The sequence below is a fragment of the Elephas maximus genome, chromosome 22 (genome assembly GCF_024166365.1).
Source record: "Elephas maximus indicus isolate mEleMax1 chromosome 22, mEleMax1 primary haplotype, whole genome shotgun sequence".
Lineage (NCBI taxonomy): Eukaryota > Metazoa > Chordata > Mammalia > Proboscidea > Elephantidae > Elephas > Elephas maximus.
Genome location: NC_064840.1, coordinates 19,406,996 through 19,432,344, shown reverse-complemented (window position 1 = coordinate 19,432,344; position 25,349 = coordinate 19,406,996). Strand labels below are relative to the sequence as shown.

At 43.1% G+C, this 25,349-nt stretch overlaps 1 protein-coding gene across 1 annotated transcript; it reads right to left on the bottom strand.

Moving 5' to 3' along the window:
- On the bottom strand, positions 1-25,349 carry DAO (D-amino acid oxidase). Its single transcript, XM_049866999.1, has 10 exons — positions 25,156-25,349; positions 24,481-24,595; positions 7,847-7,923; positions 6,823-6,888; positions 5,347-5,401; positions 4,584-4,688; positions 3,459-3,541; positions 2,359-2,476; positions 1,577-1,675; positions 1-132 (listed from the first exon to the last, which is right to left on the bottom strand). Exons 1-10 carry the CDS (start codon positions 25,347-25,349, stop codon positions 1-3), a joined length of 1,044 nt encoding a protein of 347 aa, XP_049722956.1.

Genomic DNA, 25,349 nt, shown 5'->3' with positions numbered 1-25,349 from the left:
TCATAGGTGGGATGGTGGCCTCCTGGACAAATTTCTTTCTTCCAGGATTTTCCCAAAGAGCTTGGCCACCTCCAGGGCACAGCCCCAGTGGATGGTGAGCCCATAGCCTCCATGGCCATAGTTGTGGATGACCTGGAAGAGGCAAGAGAGAAGGTGGCTGGGTGACTGAGGGATAGTGGAAAGGAGTAGAGGAAGCTTTTCTGCTCTGGGAGACTCAGGAGCTTCCTGAAGGGTTCTGGGCAAAGCCAGATACCACCCTGAGCTTTTCTCAGTAGCCTGGTGAGATAGTGGGAGCCCCTGAAACAGGAGGAAGGGGGATTGTTTGGGGAGCTGGAAGACAACACCCTAGACTCTTCCCTTTTGCTTAGGAGAGAGACCTGTTTGAGTACATGTAGCCCAGGAAGAGTAGAATCACATCTAGAACTTGAGGTCAGAGATTCCCCCCTTTGCATTGTTGTAAGCCTCCCAAAATCACCTTCCTTGCTCCCATCCTGCTCTGGACTAATGAACCTTCCATATTAATAGACTCTTTTACCTACTTGGGAGGAAGGAGAAGCAGGGGGACCATATGTGTGGACTCTGGTTTATGTGTTAATTCTTTCTAGGGGCAGAGGCAAGATCCCTGGGGCCTTGTTCAAAGCTAAAATCATTAGCAGGGAGTTCAAGTCCATATGTGACTTTCCATTACTCAACCCTCTACACATACACACACACAACCACTTTATATACATACAGGAGACCCCTCTATACATATATTACACATACACAAAATCCTTCTACACACACGCACACACACACAATCCCTCCATCCACACACATACACACACATGAGATCCCCTCTACACACACATGCACACATGCACTCACGCACACGCACACACACACACGCCATACGCCTGGGATCAGGGAGGGAGGGTGACCTAGGTAGGCAGGATTGCTTTCCTGGTAGAAACTCAGCCACCACCTACTTAGGTTAGTTCCTTCAGCCTAGTGTAACACCCATGGTTTCAATGAGCCCAGTTCCTATCCCATGAGGGGAACTTGAGAGGGAACCCCAGAGAGATGATGGGCAGACTCAATACAGACATCCAGGAAATGGCTCTGGAGTCAGCTAGAGCAAGGTTCAAATCATATCCCAGCCCTGCCCTTCACTGGTGGTCTGACTTAGGCTAGTGACTTCATCCCTTGGAGGCCCAGCTTTCTCATCGGAAGCATGGGGAGAATAGCTCCTACCCCAAAGAGCTGTAGGGGAGATTCAGTATTGTCATTCATGACCTTGGCTTGCTTGCCAGAACATCTGGCACAAAGTAAACACTCAATAAGTACTCATTTTCCTTCTACTCAACCACAGGCTTTAACAAACCAAAGCATTGCCCCCTATGTGACCCTCAGCATGTCTTTTACCATCGTTGAGCCTCATTTTCCCCACTTATTGAGGAGGGGTTACTAGCCATCACTTCCCAGACTGCCAGGGAGGCTGTGTGAAGCCTCAGGTCAGGTGTGACTGTTCCCTGGAAATCTCAGAACTGTCTTGTTGCGGGTGGGGGGCATTGTCTTCCTTGCCAGTAGAACATACCTCTGTGTTTGAAGGTCCAAAGCGAAGCTGTTCTCTTTCTAGCCGAATCTGGGGGCGTACTGGCCGAAAGCCAGTACACTCACCAACAATTTTTGCATTCTGGGGAAAAATAAGTGTTAGCAATCCATCTCTGGAGTCTTTTGTTTTTGCTGCTGCTGCCAGTTGTATACAATAGGGAATTAGTTTTGGAACCCCTTTACCATCATCATCAACACCAACACCATCACAGTCGTCTTTACTGATTACTACTACTGTCCTCAGCACTTTTATCAATCATTAGCATCATTACCATCATTATTACCACCTCCACCAATTCTATCAATGTCCCATCTTCATCAACCACCACCACCATCAGCCACCACCCGTAATATCACCACCCCATTGCCATCATCATCTCCACCCTCAAACATTTTCATCACCATCAACATAAATCACCACTTCCACCCCCACCCTCGTCACTATCACTATTGTCATCACTACTAACAGGCTAATGTGAAAACTGTGGTTTCTGCAACAAATACATCTTCTCCTTGTGAAGACACCCTAAAGGTGCTTCTGGGATGTCATCTCGGGAAAGAGCACTCTTAGCTATGGGCATGTAGGTTTCCTTAGCCCACAGCAGGGGGCTTCCTTGTACATTGTCAAATTCTGGTATTTTCCAGTCCCTTGCTGGAATTAATTTGCTGAATTATCCCAGAGTGGCATCTCCCCATTCTCGGGTGTCCCCATAACCAACCTGCTGGGCCCCTGGTCTAGGGCACTGATACCCCTCCCCATTGTACCTTCAGAGTAGGCTCCAGTCTGCAGCAGCCTTCCCAAATGTTTTTGTGGTCCTGCATATTGCTTATCTCACTCCAGTTCCCCAACTGGAAGACACCTCCGAGAGTCACTGCCTGGGACCTAGGTAAAAGTGAGGAGGGTTGATGATGAAGGAAAACAAAGCCTTTGAAATAAATAAGGGCCATCACCACGTTCATCTTTACTACCATCTCTACCCAAAACACCACTACCATCAACGTTGTCATCTCTGCAACAGCACCATCAGTGCCACTGCAATTGCCATTGTCATCACCATCAACAACCACCATCTCTACCACCACTATTAACATCACTATCAATATTGTCATCTCCATTAACAACATCATCTTCACCACTGTCTTCACTACCATCATTAGCATGTCATCTTCGTCAACCCCAGTCACCATTTCCACCACCACCATTAACATTGCCGTCAGTAGTGTCATCTCTGCCACATTCTTAACATTGCTTTCAAGACTGTCATATCTGCTATGCTATTAACATCACAATTGATAGCGTCATCTCCATCAACACCAACTACCATCCCCACTGCCAATCATCGCCATCATCAACATTGATCTCCTTATCAACAACTGTACCAACTCACCACCACCACTAACATCACCCCTCTACTATCCTTACCCCAATCATCATCCCTTCATCAACGCTGTCTTCTTTATCAATAACAATTCTATCTCTACTGCTACCATTCCACTATCAATAATATTGTAATCCCATCAACATCACCAACATCTTAAGTAACATCACCACCTCCATTATTAATATCATCACTGTCAACCGCAATCACCATTCCCACCACCACTCCCGTTGTTGATATGCACCTGACTTCCAGTGTCATTGCCATCACATCACAACATTGCCACTACTGGTGTCCAAAATCATGTTTAAGGTTGAGCCTGATCAAGGCTCATTTCTGCCTTCCTTGGGATTTAATGGCTCAAACTCACTCAAAAACATTGGAGGAAAAAAACTGAAGGGACTGGGCAAGGGTTCTGGGGAGCGCAGTACGATCATAAAGAGAGCATGAAGATGTCTCCTCTTCTGCTCTACAACAGCCTTTTACCCTGGGATGATGTACGGGGACTTGTAGATGCCACTGTCTGGGTCATGGGTGATAATGAAGTGCTTCATCCAAGGCGCATCGACCTGTTGATTCAGGCAGAGAAGTCTCATCAGAGGAGTTGGATCAGTGGGCTCCTCCTGCCCTTGCTTCCTTCAGTGACCTAGATGTTCTGAGAAGAGTGGCAAGGCCAGATTCTTTAGTCCTCCCAGGGCCCCTCTGCCCCAAGTCTGCACTTGATTGCTCGCCTCTTGAAGAAAGGGCCACCCCGATTGAGAAACACCGCTGCTTCCTGAAGCAGCACGCATACGTACATACACACTTTTGCCCACGTCAAGAACAAAGTTGCCCACCGACACACACGCACACACGCACACACACACACACACACCTAGAATGCACATACACTCACGTACGCACATGAACATGCATGCACACCCGTGAATGTACATATGTACCCTCACATATACACACGCACACCTATAAATGCACACATGTACACTCCTATACACATGTGCACATACATGCACACCCATGAATGCACATACACACACTCCCATATGTGCGGACACACACACATGCTCACAAACAAGCATACACTCACACACACGTGCACGCAAGCAATGAGAAGCTCCGTGTAACGATGGGTACACACACAGGCTCTTAAGCCAGATTGCCTGAGCTCTAATCCCAATTATACCACTTACTACTGTGTGAACTTGTGCAAGTTACTTAACTCTTCTGTGCCCCAGCTTCCTCATCTGTGAGATGGCAGTGGTGATAATGAAAGCACCCATCTCAAAGGATTGGAGAAGGGATTATATTAATTAACACAATAAAGTACATAAATGTTTGCTACTTTTATTATAATACCACCATGTGCAGCTCCCGCATATATACAAACATAGACACTCATGCTTTGCAATTAAGAAGAACCCTGGGAGAGGAAGTTTGGGGCTGTTGTGTTGGTACTTCTGTTTCATTAACATGTCAACTCCCAAAAGGCTCGGGGAGTCCTCTAATGGATGTTCCTAACTCAGTTGCCATCTTTGGAGATGACATAAGCACGCAGCAACGATGTTCCTATCAACAAAGCCTGGTGGTCTCATTTCCCATCCTCAGACTCACCTTAATGATCTGCCCCCGGCCTGGCTGCAGGAGGGGGTCTGGCTGCAGCGCCCCAGCCCACACCCCAGTGCAGTTGATAATCACGTCCGCACCTCCTTTTGCCACCTAGCAGCAATCAACAAACCAGGCAGGAGTAGAAGGGGTGAAGACCCTGGTGGAGGGGTCCCCCTCCCTCAACCCCTCTCCCACCCTGTGGCTCTCTGTTCCCTCAATGAGGAATCATTTGGGCCTGACTCCAAATGTACGCTTCACTGTTTACCTGCTATGAGACCTCAGAAAATCCCTTCAATTCCCTGAGCCTCAGCTGTCTCAGCTCTCAAATGGGCAGGTAATGCCTGTTCATAAAGTTTTCACTGGCTAATTTTCAGAAGTAGATCACTGGGCGTTTCTTTCTAGTCTGTTTAGTCTGGAAGCTCTGCTGAAACCTGTCCACAATGTGTGCAGAAGCTTCAACTCAGATGTCAGCAGTAAGCAAGTGTCTGGAACACGAGGGTAGGTGTGCAGCTGCCAGTGGGAAAAGGAAGCCAGTTCTCTAGCCTTAAAACTCACCCAAGCTCAGATATAAATTAACCCCAAATGGCCATCATGATCCCACTGTCACTTCACTCCCATCACCAACACCAAAGCAGAAGCCTCCTGAATCCTCCTAAGACTGAGAAAAGGTCCAGAGTTTGTAACAGGCCTAAAGGGGCCTTTAAAGAAGTAGAGACCTCCCCTTGTCTTCTCTCTCCCACATCCATCCCCTTTCATCCCTGAAGCTCACCTCCTCAAAAGATTCCACCTTCCGCAGGAAAAATTTCACTCCCCTCTCAGTTAACCTGGAACAATCAGACACATCAAAAAGTCTGGTATTCAGTTCCCTGCCTGACTTTCTCCCTCCAAGGGAATGGCATAGGAAGCATTTCCCAAAGAACCTTCTGCGGACACTATTCCCACAGGACACCCCTTGAGAAAACGGCTGCGTGGTCAAATCAGTTCACAAGCATCTTGCTGGAAGAGTGACCCGTAAAACGTCCCTTGGGAAACCCCAGATAGTCCAAGACCTTCACCAGAAAGATGGGAATGGGGGAGAGGCTCAAGGGAGAAGGAACTTGCTCAAGGTTATATAGCAAGTCAGTGATGGGATTGGGACTTGAACCCAGGTCTCTTAGCTCATAACAGTTCCTACTGCCACCATATTGCCTTGTAACATCAAAGAAGATGAGATGTGGAAAAGAGGAGGGGCAGGGTTGGACTAATGCTGACTGTCCTTTGTCAGAAGCAGGGCATGAGGAGGGAGGTGGGCTATGGATATCCTCCCCTCCCTCGAAATACCCCAGAGGAAAAGTACCTGTCACTATTTGAAATATAGTGGAAACATCAAAAGAACAGTGAGTAAATCTTATAAACCCTGAAGCATAATCTCAGGACCATTTCATGTACAGAATTTCTTCTAGACAAGAAAAACTGAGAGAATTCTTCCCTGGAAGAGGCTAGATAGAAGTCATAAGTATCCCAAGGTTAGGAGAAATAACCATGCCTTAGTACAACAGCTTCCAAACCTAGCTATTAATTAGAATAACCCAGGGAGTTTCTTATAATACAAATTATAAGAAACTGAGCCCCACCCCAGAGTTTCTGATTTGGTAGACATAAAGTAGGGTCTGAGATATGTATTTTAGATAAAAGCCACCAGTCCAGATTTTCTAAAAGTTTAATAAGAAATATATAGAATCTTCCTTAATATGAATATAAATGTATTTCTAAAGCTAGTGTTTGCTTAATGTGGAAAACTACAAGATTCCTACTAAATTCAGGAACAAGACAGGGACCTTCACTATCACCTGTATTAATTAACATTGGTCTGGAGCTACTGGCCAAAGCAATTAGACAAGAAAAAAAAAAAACAGGTCTAAAAATAAAATGCAACTTATATTTTACAGATAATGTAATTGTATCTGAAAAAACTTAGGAATCCATTTAAAGCTATTAGACAAACATGAAAGGATTTTTGTGAGCTTGTTAATCAATATCACATGTGAAAAGCTGCCCAGGTGATTCTGATACCCAGCCAGGTGGGCCAACCATCATCTTAGTGCACACTGGTGTTCAGAACCAAGGATAGCTCCACCTAACCTAAGGGTTTTCATCAGGATTTTTGGGGTTGGTCAATACAGAGAATTATCCCAATAAACTAATCTTTTGCTACAACCTTGGTCCCTGGGAGATACTTTCCTCAAGCTGAAGCTCAAAAGCTCACCTTTCAGTCAGCCACTGCAGATAGCTCTTCCCCTCCAAAATCAGGCTTGTGTTGAACCAGCCATAGCTAGAGTCACAGCAAGCAAAAGGTGAAAATAAAGTGTCAGAATCAGAACTATATTTGAAGTTTGCTAAATGGAGGTGGGAGCAGTCTTGTTCTGTGGGCTCCAAGGGGTACAACCAGGACTACTTGGTGAAGTTCAAGGGGATGAAGAGGAAGGTTTTCAGCTCAATGCAAAGAAAAATTTGTTTCAGACAAAGCCATCCCTGACACTGTGATATGCAGTGGAAATCAGACATGCACTTGTAGAGGGGATTCAGGTGAAGTATGAAGTGAGGAGAGAGCCAGAGAGGCATCAGCCTGTAGAGAAAAGAAAAGAGAGGGTTGGGGTCATACAGACTGGGTTAGAATCTCAGCTTGGGCACTTGGAAGTCACTTAATCTCTCTGAAGCTTGGTTTCCTCATTTACAAAATAGGATAGAGGCATGGACCTTGCTGGGCTTGGGAATCAGAAACAAAGTGGTTGCCCACAGAAGAGAATGAATAAATGGCAACTATTGTTATAATTACTTTTTTATTGTTATAATTATCATTGGGTGACTTTTAGACCTCTTCAGGAAATGAGATTCTGCAATTTCATATCCTCTCCCCACCCCCTCAGAGCCCTGATGGCACAATGGTTAAGTGCTCAGCTGCTAACTGAAAGGTTGGTGGTTTGAACTCACTCAGTGGCTCCATAAAGATTACAGCCTAGAAAGCCCTCTGGGCAGTTCTACACTGTCACATGGAGTTGCTATGACTTGAAATAGACTTGATGGCACCTAACAACAACAACAACCCCACTCCCTCCCCAGTCTGAGTGGGCATCCTCTCTGAAGGAGTTGGATAGAGCACCAGGAGACTAGAGGTACCAGATGGCTTGGGATGGGATAGGAAAGTCTGTGTCTCCATCCGCTGCTACCATCTGGACAGGTCTATCTGGATTGCGGGGCCTCAGCCCCTTTGCCCATGATAATAACCTTACCTGTAATCAGGAAACATGTCCAACTCCCTAGGAGTCAACTTTCGAAATCCCAGAACTATATCCTTCCAGGAAGGGTCCTGCAGAGGAAGGAAAGTGTACAGGGATGGATGGAAATCAATAACAACAACTCATATAGAGGGTACTGTGGTCAGGCACTGTTATAAGCATTTACTTATATCAACCCATTGAGGCAGATACTATTCTTAAGTTCCATTTTACAGATGGACAAATTGAATCTGAGTGAGGTTAAGTAACTTGTTTAAGGTCACACAGCTAATCAGTGGTGGAGCTGAGATTTGAACCCACACGCTTTGGCTCCAGAGTCCATGTCTTAACTTCTACACTATAATAAGGATAAGAGTAAGAGGGAGGATGGGTGATAGGGTGGAAGTCGGAAATGGGGGAGAAGAAAGAGACAACAGCGAAGGTCACCAAGGGGTGAGAGTAGGAGATGAAAGAGTGTAGGGTCAGACAACCTGAGTGGAAATATCAGCTTCACCACTTACTATCTTGGACAGATTCACTGAAGTCTCTGAGAGTCATTTTTCTTGTCTGTGTCATGGAGTTGGTGCTGTGAAATAACTGAGATAATGAGGGCAAAGCCCTTAGCTTTGTACGCGGTACCTGCTAAACATTGAATAAAACATGGAGAGTTGGTGGAGAGGGTCTGGGCAGCAAGGCGGACCACCCTCACCAAGTGGCATGAGTACATTTCTTCAAGCCTACGACGTTCTTCTTAACATATTGGGCACCATGTGGTCACCGACTGCCTGTGTTCACACCTCAGCTCTGTCACTTACTGGCTTTGTGACCTTGAACAAGTTACTTAATTTCACTGAACTTCAGTTTTCTCATCTGTAAAATAAGGATAATGTTAACACTTAAACACACACAAACAGTTGCCACAGAGTTGATTCGACTCATGGCAATCCTGTATGTGTCCGAGCAGAACGGTGTTCTTTTTTTTCTGAACACTTTATCGCGGTTTGGGTGAAAGTTTACAAAGCAAATTAATTTCTCATTCAACAATTTATACACATGACGTTTCGTGACATTAGTTGCAATCCCCTCAATGTGACAGCACTCTGCCCACTTCCTCCCTGGGCTCCTCGTTGCCATTCACCCATTTTTCCTGTCCCTTCCTGCCTTCTGAACTTTTTGGGGAAATGCTGCCCTTTTGGTCTCATATGATTGATTGTTCTGAGGATCCCGTCCCTCACGGGTGTTATTGTTCACTTTGTAGGCCTGTCTACTGTTTGGCTTAAAGGTTATCTCTGGGAGTAGGTTCAGTTCCAGGTTTGAAGGGCGTCTAAGGGCCATAGTCTCGGAGTTTCCACCAGTCTCTATCAGACTAGCAAGTCTGGTCTTTTTTATGAGTTTGAATTTTGTTCTAATTTTTCTCTCACTCTGTCTAGGACCTTTTACTGTGATCCCAATCAGGGCAGTCAGTAGAGGCAGCCGGGCACCATCTAGTTCTGGTCTCAGGCTAGCGGAGGCTGTGGTTAGTGTGGTCCATTAGTATTTTGGACTGATTGTTCCCTTAAGTCTTTGATTTTCTTCACTCTTCTTTGCTCCAGATCGGAAAAAAATAAAAGATGGGAAGAGACCAATAATTGTATCTTAGGTGGCTGCTTGCAAGCTTTAAAGACCCCAATCGCTACTCACCAAAGTAGGATGTAGAACATTGTCTTTATAGACTATTTTATGCCGATTGACCTAGATGTCTTCCAAGACTATGGTCCTAAGCCCTCAAGCCCAGTAACTCAGTCCCTCAAGGTGTTTGATTATGGCTAAAAAGTTTTCATAATTTGCCCCCTGTGTGCTCTACTACACATGTGAAAATCTTGTAACGCATACAAATACATATATATGTAGACATATCTGCCAAACCTCAGTATGTTCGTGGATGTACTCCCATACGCCATCCCACACCTGTTCAGCTTACATATGTATCCACTCATAAATTATCATTTGCTATTACGGTTATTGCAGGATTATGTATGTCATAGTTTTTACTGTTGTTACCTTTTAATCTTGCCTACCTCCTAGTGCCTTCCTTTGCCTTGGTCATGTTGTGCTCACGTCTCCCTTATTGTTCATTGCCTTTCCCTTCACCCAAGTTAATATGTGTCCACCATCTAGTTAGTGATTTTCCCTCCTTCCCCCTCCCATCCCTGGTAACCATCGAAGAATATTTCTTTCTGTGTGTAAACCATTTTTTGACTTTTTGTAATAGTGGTCTCATGCAATATTGTCATTTTGTGATTGACTTATTTCACTAAGCATGGGTAGTTCTACTCTGTCCTATAGGGTCTCTATGAGTCAGAATTGACTCGATAGCATTACAGGTTTCTGTTTTTTTTTTTTTTTTCTTTTTAAGTCCTCCAGGCTCATCCATGTTGTAATATGTTTCACAGGTTCATCGTTATTCTTTAACGTTGCATAGTATTCCATCGTGTATATGTACCATAGTGTGTTTATCCATTCACCCACTGATGGGCATTTAGGTTGTTTCCATCTTTTTGCTATCCTGAATAATGCTAAGGTAAGCATGGGTGCACATATATCTAGGTGTGTCATGGCTCTTATTTCTCTCAGATATACATCTAGTAGTGAGATTGCTGGATCATATGATATCCCTATTTCTAACTTTTTAAGGAAGTGCCATACTATTTCCAGAGTGGCTGTACCATTTTACAATCATTCCAGCAGTGCATGAGAGTTCCAATTTCCCCACACCCTCGTCAGCATTTATCGTTTCTTCTTTTTTTTTTTTTTTGGTCGTTGCCATTATTGCTGGCTTGAAGTGATACCTCATTATAGTTTTGATTTGCATCTCTCTAGTGGTTAATGATCATGAGCATCTCTTCACATGTTTGTTGGCCACCTGAATGTCTTCTTTGGTGAAGTGTCTGTTCATGTCCTTTGCACATTTTTTAATTGGATTGTTTGTCTTTTTGTTGTTGAGGTATTGAACTATCCTGTAGATTCTAGAGATTAGACCCTTGTTGCATACGTTGTAGCCAAAATTTTTTCTCAGTCTGTAGGTTCTCTTTTTTACTCTTTTCAAGAAGTCTTTTGATGAACTTAAGTGTTTAGTTTTTAGGAGGTTCCAGTCATCTAGTTTATCTTATGCTGTTTATGCATTTTTAGTTATGTTTGATAGTCTATGCCATAAATTAGGGCCCAAAGGTTTGACCCTATTTTTTCTTTCATGATCTTTATAGTTCCAGGTTTTATATTTAGGTCTTTGATCCATCTTGAGTTAGTTTTTGTATATGGTATGAGGTGTGGATCCTGTTTCATTTTCCTGCAAATGGATACCCCGTTTTGCCAGCACCATTTGTTAAAAAGACTCTCTTCCCCATTTAATGGGCTTCAGCCCTTTGTTGAAGATTAGCTGTCCATAGTTAGATGAATTTACTTCTGGGTTCTCAATTCTGTTGCATTGGTCTATGTGTCTGTCATTGTACCAGTATCAGGCTGTTTTGACTACCGTGGCTGCATAGTGGGTCCTGAGATTGGGAAGTAGTTCTTTGCTTATCTGGGGTCTCTTTCCTTTCCGTATAAAGTTGGTTATTAGTTTTTCCATCTCTTTAGCGAATGTTGATGGGATCTGGATTGGGGTTGCATTATATCTGTAGATTGCTTTGGGTAGTATTGGTATTTTTACAATGTTAATTCTTTCTGTTCATGAGCATGGTATGTTCTTCCATTTATGTAGGTCTCTTTTGGTTTCTTGCAGTAGCATTTTGTTCTTTTCTTTGTGTAAGTCTTTTACGTCTGCCTTAGGTTTTTTTAGGTTCAGTTCTCCAGAGAAGCAAAACCAGTGATGTGCGTATATATATAGAGAGAGAGAGAGAGATATCAAGGAAATGGTTCAAGTGGTTGTAGAGGCTGGCAAGTCCCACGTTTGCAGATCAGGCATCAGGCATCAGGCTGGAGGCTTCTCCTGGCTTACATAGCTGCAGGGGCTGACAAATTCCTTAAACCATACATAATCTCTGAATAAAGACAATTATAAAGTCATACTTGTGCCTAAAATGATACAGCACACATACAACTGAATACGCACTAGCCCTGTTTACATCTTACATTTTATAAGTGAAGAAGACAAAAATATCTGATCCACACATATAAGGCAGAAGTACTCATAACAATTGCAGCCCTTATTTCTGCATGTGGTTTGGTCATAACTGGTATTTAGAACTACTTTCTCCTACCACCCATTCTGTATTTCCTTTGCCCTCAGCAAGCACCTCAGCTGGTTATGGTTCTTCGCCTGGTGGGGTGACCCAAACCCTCATTCGTAAATGGTCTGGGTCATTAGTGGTCATGTTGGAATTGGGCTACTGTGGTTTTCCATTAGCTTTAATGACAGGACATGGTAGTACTAAGAGGTATCCAAGGACTCTCCTGCATTCCAGACATACTCATCTTTACCTCCATTATGTAATATCAATCTGATTTCCTCTTAATAATCAGGATCGATCACACCAGCCAATGTGGTAAATCCCTTCTTTGCCTGTTGATCCCAAGGCATAAAGAGCCCAAAGTAGCCAGGGAGCATTCTTAACTTCCAGTTCAATGGAATCAGTGATGTGTCTCCAGGTGGGAGCATTTCTCCCTTTGGAACTGAGATGTGCAGAAAATAAGGTCATGGGGAGAGGAAGCAAAAATTTTGGGAGTAGATCACTAGGGGTAACAATGAGTGGTGGCACTCTCATTTCCACACCTTGATTCCTGGACCCGTGGATCCTGGCTATGGGAGAAATAGCACCGTATATTGGACGCTGATTTAGAGCATATACACCTTCCTGGAGAACATTGCCCAACCCTGCAAGGTATTGCCCCCTAGCTGGCTCCGTATTTGTGTCTTTAGAAGGCCATTGCATTGTTCTATCAAGTCAGCTGCATCAGGATGATGGGGGACATGGTAAGATCAATGAATTCCATGATCATGGGCCCATTGCTGTACTTCATCTGCTGTGAAGTGAGTCCCTTGATCCAAGACTTTGTTGTATAGGATACCACAAAGGTGGATAAGTCCACAAATGGTGGTTTTGGCAGAAGCACTGCATGCAGGGACGGCAAATCCATATCCAGAGATGGAAGGTAACATGACACGGGCATTTGGGCCACTTCCTCATGTAACTTACTGGTTCCTTCGGGTCCTGCTTGGGCCCAATCTTGTATATACCACTTCCATTTAATAATGGAGTGCTGCTACGCGTGTCCAACTTTATGGCTCTGTGGGTCAGAGAATACTCAGATCATGATGGGCAGCTCAGGCTGCATGGTGACTTGGTGTCCCATGGTTATGCATACAGTCTCTAATAAGGCCCAGTAACAAGCCAAAAGCTCTTTCTCAAAAGGAGAGTAGTTATCTGCAGAGTATGGCAGGGCTTTGCTTCAAAATCCTAAGGGTCTGCACTGTGATTCACCAAGAAGGGCCTTCCAAAGACTCCAAACAGCATCTCTATCTGCACTGACACTTCAAGCGCCATTGGATCAGCTGGATCATGTGGCCCAAGTGGCAGAGCAGCTTGCATGGCAGCATGAATGTTTTACAGAGCCTTCTCTTCTTCTGGGCCCCACTCAAAACTAGCAGCTTTTTAAGTCACTTGATAAATAGTCTGGAGTGTTGTTGTTAGGTGCTATCGAGTCAGTTCCAACCTATAGTGACCCTATGTACAACAGAACAAAACACTGCCAGGTCCTGTGCCATCCTTACAATCATTCTTATGCTTGAGCCCATTGTTGTAACCACTGTGTCAATCCATCTCATTGAGGGTCTTCCTCTTTTTTCGCTGACTCTCTACTTTATCAAGCATGATGTCCTTCTCCAGGGACTGATCCCTTTTGAAAACATATCCAAAGCATGAGAGATGAAAGCTCGCTATCCTTGCTTCTAAGGAGCATTCTAATTGTACTTCTTCCATGATGGATTTGTTTGTTCTTTTGGCAGTCCATGGTATATTCAATATTCTTCACCAACACCACAATTCAAAGGCATCAATTTTTCTTCAGTCTTCCTTATTCATTGTCCAGCTTTCAACTGTATATGAGGCAATTGAAAACACCTTGGCTTGGGTCAGGTGCACCTCAGTCTTCAAGGTGACATCCTTGCTTTTCAACACTTTAAAGAGGTCTTTTGCATCAGATGTACCCAATGCAATGCATCTTTGGATTTCTTTACTGCTGCTTCCACAGGTGTTGATTGTGGGTTGAAGTGAATGAAATCCTTGAGAATTTCAATCTTTTCTCCATTTATCATAATGTTTGCTTATTAGTCCTATTGTGAGGATTTTTGTTTTCTTTATGTTGAGGTGTAATCCATACTGAAGAATGTGGTCTTGGTAAGTGCTTCAAGTCCTCTTCATTTTCAGCAAGCAAGGTTGTGTCATCTGCATAACGCAGGACGTTAATGAGTCTTCCTCCAATCCTGATGCCCCGTTCTTCATGTAGTCCAGCTTCTCACATTATTTGCTCAGCATGCAGATGGAATAGGTATGGTGAAACAATACAACCCTGACTCACACCTTTCCTGACTTTAAACCACACAGTATTCACTTGTTCTGTTTGAATGACTGTCTCTTGATCTATTTACAGGTTCCTCATGAGCACAATTAAGTGTTCTGGAATTCCCATTCTTCGCAGTGTTATCCATAATTTATTATGATCCACACAATCGAATGCCTTTGCATAGTCAATAAAACACAGGTAAACGTGCTTCTGGTCTTCTCTGCTCTCAGCCAGGACCCATCTGACATCAGCAATGATATCCCTCGTTCCATATCCTCTTCTGAATCTGGCTTGAATTTCTCACGGTTCCCTGTGGATATACTGCGGCAGCCATTTTTTAATGATCATCAGAAAAATTTTACTTGCATGTGATATTAATGATATTGTACGATAATTTCCAATTCAGTTGGATCACCTTTCTTGGGAAGAGGCGTAAATATAGATCTCTTCCAGTCAGTTGGCCAGGTAGCTGTCTTTCAAATTTCTTGGCATAGATGAGTGAGCACTTCCAGTGCTGCATCCATTTGTTGAAACATCTCAGTTGGTATCCCATCAATTCCTGGAGTCTTGTTTTTTCCCAATCCTTTCAGTGCAGCTTGGACCTCTTGCTTCAGTATCATTGGTTCCTGTTCTTGTGCTACCTCCTGAAATGGTTGAACGTTGACCAATTCTTTTTGGTATAGTAACTCTGTGTATCTTTCCATCTTGTTTTGATCCTTCCTTCGTCATTCAGTATTTTCCCTGTAGAATCCTTCACTATTGCAACTCGAGGCTTGAATTTTTTCTTCAGTTCTTTCGGCTTGAGAAATGTCGAGTGTGTCCTTCCCTTTTGGTTTTCTATCTCCAGGTCTTTGCACATGTCATCATAATACTTTACTTTGTCTTCTCTAGCTGCCCTTTGAAATCTTCTGTTCAGCTCTTTTACTTCCTCATTTCTTCCTTTCGCTTTAGCTACTCAATGTTCAAGAGCAAATTTCAGAGCTGCTTCTGACATCCATTTTGGTCTTTTCTTTCTTTCCTGTCTTTTTAATAACCTCTTGCTTTCTTGATGTATGATGTCCTTGATGTCATCCCACAACTCATCTCGTCTTCAGTCATTAGTATTCAAAGGGTCAAATCTATTCTTGAGATGGTCTCTAAATTCAGGTGGGATATGCTCAAGGTCATACTTCGGCTCTCGTGGACTTGATTTAATTTTCTTCAGTTTCAACTTGAACTTGCATATGAACAATTGACGATCTGTTCCACAGTCGGCCCCTGGCCTAATTCTGACTAATGATATTGAGCTTTTCCATTGCCTCCTTCCACAGATGTAGTTGTTCTGATTCCTGTGTATTCCATCTGGTGAGGTCCACATGTATAGTCGCCATTTATGTTGGTGAGAAAAGGTATTTGCCATGAAGAAGTCGTTGGTCTTGCAAAATTCTATCATGTGATCTCTGGCATTGTTTCTATCACCAAGGCCATGTTTTCCAACTACCAACCCTTCGTCTCCAATTTTCTCATTCCAATCACCAGTAATTATCAATGCAACCTGATTGCATGTTCGATCAATTTCAGACTGCAGAAGTTGGTAAAAATCTTCAATTTCTTCATCTTTGGCCTTAGTGGTTGATGTGAAAATTTGAATAATAGTCATATTAACTGATCTTCCTTGCAGGCATATGGATATTATACTGTCACTGACAGTGTTATATTTCAGCACATATCTTGAAATGATCTTTTTTTTGACGATGAATGCAACACTATTTCTCTTCAAGTTGTAATTACTGATGTAGTAGGCCATATGATCGTCTGATTCAAAATGGCCAATACCCAGTCCATTTCAGCTCACTAATGCCTAGGCTATTGATGTTTTTGCATTCCATTTCATTTTTTGACAATTTCTAGTTTTCCTAGATTCATACTTCATACATTCTTTGTTTCGATTAGTAATGGATGTTTGCAGCTGTTTCTTCTCATTTTGAGTCGTGCCACATCACCAAATGAAGGTCCTGAAAGCTTAACTCCATTCACATCATTAAGGTCAAATCTACTTTGAGGAGACAGCTCTTCCCCAGTCATATTTTCAGTGCCTTCCAAGCTGAGGGGCTCATCTTCTGGCACTATGTCAGACAAAGTTCTGATGCTATTCATAAGGCTTTCACTGTCTAATTATTTTCAGAAGTAGACCACCAGGTCCTTCTTTCTAGTCTGTCTGAGTCTGGAAACTCAGCTGAAACCTGTCCATCATGGGTGACCCTGCTGATATGTTAATACTAGTGGAACAGCTTCCAGCATCACAGCAACACACAAGCTCCCACAGTACAACAAAATGATGCATGGGAGTTGAACACCCAAATACATTTGGAGTAGCACACCCATATGAGGAATATGTTGCCTCCAAAATCCCTAAAGAGGCCCACTAGGCAATGTGACTCCTTTTTAGTTGTTGAAGGGGCCAGATGCCCCACACCACTGGACCCCTAGAAATTTCACTGAGGTAGAAGGTGCCTGAATTTTTGTCAGATTAATTTCCCACCCTCTAGCATTTTTTAGCATACAAATGTTTTACCGATAAGTCCAGCGTCATTGACACTTCTTCCTCACTAGATCCAATCAGTATAATGTCACCAATGTAATGGAACAGTGTGATGTCTTGTGGAAGGGAAAGGCAATCAAGTTCCCTGTGGACTACATTATGACATAGAGCTGGAGAGTCGATATACTGTGAGGTAGGACACTGAAGGTGTATTGCTGGCCTTGCCAGCTGAAGGCAAACTGCTTCTGGTGGGCCTTCAAAACAGGTATGGAGAAAAAGACATTAGCCAGATCAATAGCTGCATACCAGGTGCCAGGAGATGTATTAATTTGCTCAAGCAATGAAACTACATCTGGAACAGAAGCTGCAATTGGAGTTACCACCTGATTAGGTTTTTGATAATCCACTGTCGTTCTCCAAGATCCATCTGCTTTTTGCACAGGCCAAACCGTCGAGTTGAATGGGAACGTGGTGGGAATCATCATCCCTGCATCCTTCAAGTCCTTGATGGGGGGCATGAATCTCTGCAATCCCTCCAGGAATGCGGCATTGCTTTTGGTTTACTATTTTCCTAGGTAGGGGCAGTCCAAATGGCTTCCACTTGGATTTTCCTACCATAACAGCCCTTACTGCACTTGTCAGGAATCTAAATGTGGGGGATCTGCCAGATGCTGAGTATATCTATTACAATTATGCCTTCTGGAACTGGGAAAATCACAAAAGGATAGGTTCAGGGACCCACTGGACCTACTGTGAGACAGACATGAGCTAAGATTCCATTAATAACATGACCTCCATAGGTCTCCACTCTGACCGGTGGGCCACTGTGATGTTTTGGATCTCCTGGAATTAGTGTCAGCTCAGAGTCAGTATCCAGTAACCCCTGAAAAGACTGATTATTTCCTTTTCCCCAATGAACAGCCACTCTCATAAAAGGCCATAGATCTCCTTGGGGAAAGCTATGAGAAAGTTTAACAATGTAAATTTTTGGAAGTGTAGTGGGGTCCTTCCTCAAGGAGAGCTGGCCTTCCCTTCTTTCATGGGGTTATGGGTCTGTAAACTCACTCAAGTCTGGGAATTGATTGAAGAGCCATGATGCTCTCTTCTGGCAATTAGAGTTTTACTGCTGTTCACTTGACCTAGAATTCTTCTGCTTGTACAGATCGAATAAATATTTAGTAGATTTCCTATCTGTTTCACTCCTAGGCACACCACGACTAAGTAGCCAACACCATAAGTCCCCCTACGAGTCAGAGTATTCTGATCACTGCTTTGACTCCATTACGATAACCACGCCCACCTTGTCTTTGTCAATTGAGTGCTTCCACTTGGCCCCTACTACCACAGGGTCTGATCAGCCCCATTGTAATTAGATGTCTTATTCAGTTAGGGCAGTTCCCACTGTCAAATGTGACTTACATAAAGTAGCAATAACAGCAGTCTTCAAGGATGCTAGCGTTCCCTTCACAAATTTGTTCCTCACCATAGTGGTAAAGTTGTGTCCTCTGGGCACTCCGTGTTTGGGTCTGTGGGTCTAACCTGATAAATCCACTTTAACATGCCAACTTCCCTAAGCCTTTGGATACCTTCTTCTACAGTATACCAAGGCAGGTCTGGTTCTTCAGTTGGTTTAATGTAGGCCACCATGTAATCCATGCTCCAGCGACCCAGCCAAATAAACTACTAGATCCTTTCCTAACCTCTTGAACTGAAAGATTGAAAGAAGAATCTGTGCTTAACAGGACCATATCAATAAACTCAGACTGACCCATCTTTATGTTCCTTGCACCATTAGCCCAAACCCTTAATAGCCATTCCTATACATATTCCCCAGGTTTCTGTTTGTACATATTAAAAAAAGTCAAGCAGTTCTTTTGGAGTGTAGTGTACCTCCTCTTGGCTCACACTTTGTACTTCACCCTTTGGCTTGCTGGGACTTAAGTCTAGTTATAGGTCTAAAAGCCAAACTATGTGGTGGGAATGTGTTTTTGAGAAGATTCAGTGTTGTCTTCCAAGGCATCTGCCTCAGGCGATGCCCCAGGCAATGACTCAGACAAAGGCTCTTTAGACACAACCGGGTTAATCTTATCAGATGGGGGTGGAGGAACTAATGATTTTACTGGGGAGGGTGGCTTAACAGACAAAGATGCAGTAATCTCTTCAGATGGGAGTGAGAGGGCTGGTTCTGTTGGTGGGAGTGATTCAATGGAATTGGGGGTCATTGTCCCCAGTTTCCTGATTATCTGCCCATATGTCCCTATCCCAAGTTTCAGAATCCCATTTCTTCCCAATTAATACCCTCACTTTAACATCAGACACCACGCGAGGCTGAGAATTCAGCTGGTGTTGTAATTCAACCACTCTTACAATAAGACTCTGGGTGTGGTTTTCGGCAATATCAGCTCTGTTACTACGAGAAATAAGGTTTTCTTTCAAGACACAAGTGGAAATTTTGATGTCGTTTATGTGGCCCTTGAGATTTGACTATGAAGCCCTGAGCTCATCTCTTTCTTTCACCTCATGTAAAGTGATTACATCATTATGCAACGGCCACAATACATCATAACTGCCAAACCACTGAGAATCACAGCTCAGCCTAGTTGACACACAATCTTAAAGATCACAGCATTCCTGGTTAGGTTTATTCCTAAGCATTTTCTCTTCTGGGGGGCTACTGTAAATGGTATTGTTTTCCTGATTCCTTTTTCAAAGTTCTCTTTTTTAGTGTAGAGGAATCCAACTGATTTTTTGTATGTTGATCTTGTACCCTGCCACTTTGTTGAATCCTTCTGTTGGTTCCAGTAGCTTCCCTGTAGAACCTCTATGATTTCCTATGTATAGAAATCCTACTCTCTGTTTCTTCCTTGCCAATTTGTATGCCTTTTATCTCTGTTTCTTGCCTTATTGCTCTGGCTAGGGCTTCAGTACGATATTGAATAAAAGACGTGATAAAATGCATCCTTGTCTGGTTCCCATTCTCAAGGGGAATGCTTTCAACCTCTCTCCATTGAGAATAATGTTGGCTGTTGGTTTTGCATATAAACCCTTAATTATACTGAGGAATTATCAGATGCCTTTTCTGCATCAGTTGATGTGACTGTGTGCTTCTTTTCCTTTCCTTTATTTATGTGGTGGATTACATTGATTGATTCTCTAATGTTGAACCATACTTGCATGTGTCGTATGAATCCCACTTGGTCACGATGTATTAATGTTTTTGATTTGGGGTCAGATTCTATCGGCTAGGATTTTGTTGAGAATTTTTGTACCTATATATTTTTTTTATTCATGAGGGATGTTGATCTATAGTTTTCTTTTTTAGCGATGTCTTTGCCTGGGTTTGGTATCAGGGTTATGCTTGCTTCGTAGAATGAATTCAGGAATATTACATCATTTTCTATGTTCTGGAATAAGTTTGAGTAGAATTGGTATCTTCTCTTCTCTGAATGTTTGGTAGAGCTCAAGCCATCTGCGTCACAGCTTTTTTGGGGGGGGTGGAGGAAGGGAGCAGCTTTTTATGATGTGTTCAATTTCTTGTTTTGTTACAGGTCTGTTCAAATTTTCTATCTTAGTTTGTATTAGTTTGGGTAGGTAGTGTGTTTCTTGAAATTTGTCCGTTTCTTCTAGGTTTTCAAATTTGTTGGAGTACAGTTTTTCATAGTTTTCTGTTATTATCTGTCATGGACTAAATTATGTCCGCCCAAAAATGTGTGTATTTACTTGGTTAGGTCATGATTCCCAGTATTCTGTGGTTGTCCTCCATTTTGGGATTGTAATTTTATATTAAAGAGTATTAGGGTGGAATTGTAACACCCTTACCAGGTCACAGCCCTGATCCAGTGTGAAAGGAGTTTCCCTGGGGTGTGGCCTGCACCACCTTTTATCTCTCAAGAGATGAAAGGAAAGGGAAGCTAGCAGAGAGTGAGGACCTCATACCCCCAAGAAAGCAGTGCTGGGAGAACAGCATGTCCTTTGGACTTGGGGTCCCTGCACAGAGAAGCTCCTAGTCTGGGGGAAGATTGATGAAAAGGCTGACAGAGAGAGAAAGCCTTCCCCTGGAGCTGAAGCCCTAAATTTGGACTTTTAGCTTACTTTACTGTGAAAAAATAAACCCTTTATTAAAGACGTCCACTTGTGGTATTTCTGTTATAAACCCAAAAACAAACCCATTGCCATCGAGTCAATTCTGACTCATAGCAACCCTACAGGACAGAGTAGAACTGCCCCAAAGAGTTTCCGAGGAGCGCCTAGTGGATTTGAACTGCCGACCTTTTGATTAGCAGCCATAGTTCTTAACCATTATGCCACCAGGGTTTCCATTATAAACCAAAACACTAAATAAGACATTATCCTTTTTATTTCAGTTGGTTCTGTTGTAACATCACTCATCTTATTTCTTATTTGTGGTATTTGCATCTTCTCCTTTTCCTTTGTCTTTTTGGCCAGTGGTTTGTTGATCTTATTAATCTTTTCAAAGAGCCAACTTCTAGTCTTGTTGATTCTTTCTATTATTTTTCTGTTTCATTTGCTTCTGCTCTAATCTTTATTATTTCCTTTGTTCTGGTGACTATGGGCTCTTTTGCTGCCCTTTTTGTATTTGTTGGAGTTGTATGGTTAAAGTGTTGATTTTGGCTTTTCCTTTTTGACCTCTGGTCACTGTTTTTGCTGTGTCCCAAAAATTTTGGTATGTTGTGTTTTCATTCTCATTTGATTCTAGGAATTTTTGTTTTTATTTTATTTCTTCCATTATCCAGTGGTTTTTAAGAAGGGTATTATTCAGTTTCTATGTATTTGATTTTTTTACTTTGTTCTTCCTTTTATTGATTTCTAATTTTATAGCATTGTTATCCAAAAACATGCTTTGCATAATTTCATGTTTTTTAATTTATTGAGGCTTGTTTTGTGGCCTAACATATGGTCTATTCTGGAGAATGAAACGTGCGCTAGAAAAGAATGTGTACTGTGCTGTTGTTCAGTAGAGTGTTCTGTATATTTCTATGAGATCAAGTTCGTTCGTTGTGTTTAGATCTTCTGTATCTTTGTTGAGCTTCTTTCTAGTTGTTCTGTCCTTCATCAAAAGTGGTGTGCTAAAGTCTCCTACTATTATTGTGGAGTTGTCTATTTCTCTTTTCAGTTCTGCAAACTTTGCGTTATGTATCACGGAGCTGTTTCATTGGGTGCATAGATATTTATCATGGTTATGTCCTCTTTGGATTGACCCTTTAGTCATTATTTAATGCCCTTCCTTGTCTCTTATAAGGAGCCCTAGTTGCACAGTGGTTAAGAGTTTGGCTGCTAACTGAAAGGTCAGCAGTTCAAATCCATCAGCTGCTCCTTGGAAACCCTATGGGGCAGTTCTACTCTGTCTTATAGGGTTGCTATGAGTTGCTATTGACTTGCCGGCAGTACGTTTGGTTTTTGTCTCTTATGCTGGTTTTTGCCTTAAAGTCTGTTTTATCAGAGATTAATAGTGCCACTCCTGCTCTTTTTTGATTGCCATTTGCTTGATACATTTTTTTCCATCCTTTGATTTTTATCTTTGTGTCTGAAGTGTGTATTTTATAAGCAGCATAATGATGGGCCATGTTTTCTTATCCATTCTGCCACTCTCTGTCTCTTGACTGGCGCATTTAACCCATTTACATTCAGTGTAATTATCAGTAGGTATGAATTTATTGCTGTCATTTTATTGTGCTTTTTTGTGGGGCTGATGATTTCTTTGTTTCATATACTTTTCTGTGCTAAGTTCTTATTGTTTATGGATTTTCTTTTCATTTCCTTTGTTGCTGTTGACTTTGTGTTTACTGAGTCTTTCTGATTTTCTTTTTTATTTTGGTGAGAAGATTCATTAACTTTCTTTGTGGTTACCCTGACATTTACTTTTATCTTCCTAAGTATAAAACAGTCTGTTCTATCTTGATATTGCGTTGGCTTCCTCTCTACAGGAAAGTTCTGTAACTACACCACTTATTCCCTCTTCTTGTTTTGAAGTTGTTTACGGATTGACACCTCTGGTTCCCTATTTTCAGTCTTGTCTTCCAATCAGCATTCAATCTAGTTCTTTATCCTTTCATTTGATGCTCGGTGTTCCAGGATTGTCCTCTGTATCTGTTTCATTTGGTTTTTTGGGTCTTTACTGCAGAGGGACAGCATGGTATGTTTGACTAAGCCGCCATTTTGGCCAGAAGTCCTTCATAGCATTTTCAGTGGCTGTAATCTTTTTTTTTTTTTTTTACCTCTGTGCTCAGAAGTTCTCAAAGAGCCCTTCCAGCCTAGTGCTGGAATTCTGGCCAGCTTCAGGTTGTCATAGCAGAAGAGGAGCAGAAAGGCTAGTGCACCAGCCCTCCCCGGCCAGGAACAGCCTGTAGAGATTGTTTCTAGGGACAGCCCCTCACGGCAGCTGCTTGGAGCCCTGTGCGAGAAGGATTCTGAGGCTGCATCTTTCTTTTTTTTATTGTACTTTAGATGAAGGTTTACGGAACACACTAGCTTCTCATTAAACAATTAGTACATGTGTTGTTTTGTGACATTGGTTACCAACCCCATAACATGTCAACACTCTCCTTTCTTGACCTTGGGTTCCCTATTACCAGCTTTCCTGTCCCCTCCTGCTTTCTCATCCTTGCCCCTGGGCTGGTGTGCCCCTTTAGTCTCATTTTGTTTTGTGGGCCTATCTAATCTTTGAATCTGAGGAGTGACTTCATTACTGAGCTAAAAGAGTGTCTGGAAGCCATACTCTTGAGGTTTCTCCAGTCTATGTCAGGCCATCAATGGTTGCAATCTTCAGAAAGTAGTTCACCAGGCCTCTCTTCTGAAGCACCTCTGGGTGGACTCGAAGCTCCAACCTTTGGTTTAGCAGCTAAGTGCATTACCCTTTTGTACCACCCAGGCACTAACCAAAAACCAAACCTGCTGCCATCAAGTTGATTACACTCATGGTGACTCCATGTGTTGCAGGGTAGAACTGCATTCCATAGGGTTTTCAAGGCCGCGATCTTTCAGAGGCAGGTTGCCAGGCCTTTCTTCCAAGGCACCTCTGGGAAGACACAAGCCTCTATCCTTTTGGTTAATAGTTGAGTGCTTCACCATTTTCACCACCAGGGACTCCTCAGGGACTCTGAACTTCTGGCTATTGTGAGACTTAAATGAGTCACTAGCTGTAAAGTAGTTAGGACAGGGCCTGGCACATAATAAGCGCCTTAGAAGTTTCTGTATTGATATTCTATTCCATCTTTTATGAAAATCCCTATGACCTCCAGCAGTGCAGGAAACCTTTGGCTTAAGCACTAAAGGCCCACCACTGCAGAACATGTTTTACATCTGTGCAAAGGGCTAGTTCCTCCTGCTCATCAGAAGATCCTTGGTCTCTGCCAATATAATAACAAAGCTTGAAACAAAAATATTTTTTAAAAGCAAAAACAGAATTTAAAGTGAACCTATTTTGAACCCAAGAGTCCTACAAGGCTCAAAGTGCCCCCCCCCCGCCCCCACCAACACCACCAGACTCAGGGCTCCGGCCCTTGTCTTTGAACAAGGCTCTGTCTTTTGGCTAAGGCTCACCCCTCATGGTCAAGGACTCCTCACTCACCGGGAAGGCTTCACGGAAGAGGTTGTAGCCTGAGATTAGAGCCAGGCCCATTTTCTCAGCGTTGGGAGAATGGATATGGCCCAGGAGATAGTCGAAGGTCTGCTGGTTCCAATTCCTGAAAGGGACACCCAGAATCTTGGTCACCTAATACTCCCAGCTGGCAAGGAAGCTCAGAGGGTCACCTTGCATGGAGCTGTGGCCAGACTGGTGAGGAAACGCCCAAAGCCCAGAAATCTGCCATGTTCACTCCTGCAAAGGCCCAAATGCCTACAGGTCTTCCATCTCCCCCAACTTTCTTTTATCTTTCATATATGTATATATGCATACATATACACACACACACATACATACACACAGTAAAAACTCCAAAAGCCACAACTTGTGTAAGGCAGAAACCTATCAGGGAAGGAAAACTCAAAGATTTTCCACCAAAATGAGTGACAGAAAAGTGGCAAGGCTGCACCCTGTCAAAGGTGTAAAGCTTGCAACACCTGGAAAAACAAGGCAATCCCATCGAGTTCTGGCTGTCACAGGTTTCACTGCATTTTTGTTTTGTCATGCCAGGTCAGATCCTCTGCAAAGGGCTTGTTCTTGGTGATGGAACTCTGAAAGGGGCACCCCCTCTGCAGACTCAGCCTCTCAGGCCCTCGGCCACCCTCTGGGACCCCCACTCACACCTCCTGTGGGCTGCCGTGGTCAGAGAGGTAGGGCTGCCAGAGGCCAGCAGCCACGTCGGTGGTGGTGAGTGGGGTGAAGCGGTCCGCGTAAATCTTCATGTCCAGCAGCTGATGGACAGAGTGGTAGTGCTCATGGATGCAGAGAGCAGTGGACAGCCCAATGACCCCCGCTCCGATCACCACCACACGCAT

Coding starts and splice junctions, on each gene's coding strand:
- DAO (XM_049866999.1), bottom strand. CDS start 25,349: ATGCGTGTGGTGGTGATCGGAGCGGGGGTCATTGGGCTGTCCACTGCT. Junction 4,689..5,346: donor AGGTGGAATCTTTTGAGGAG/GTGAGCTTCAGG, acceptor GATTGCTGCTAG/GTGGCAAAAGGAGGTGCGGA. Junction 1,676..2,358: donor GACTGGAGCCTACTCTGAAG/GTACAATGGGGA, acceptor ATTTTTCCCCAG/AATGCAAAAATTGTTGGTGA.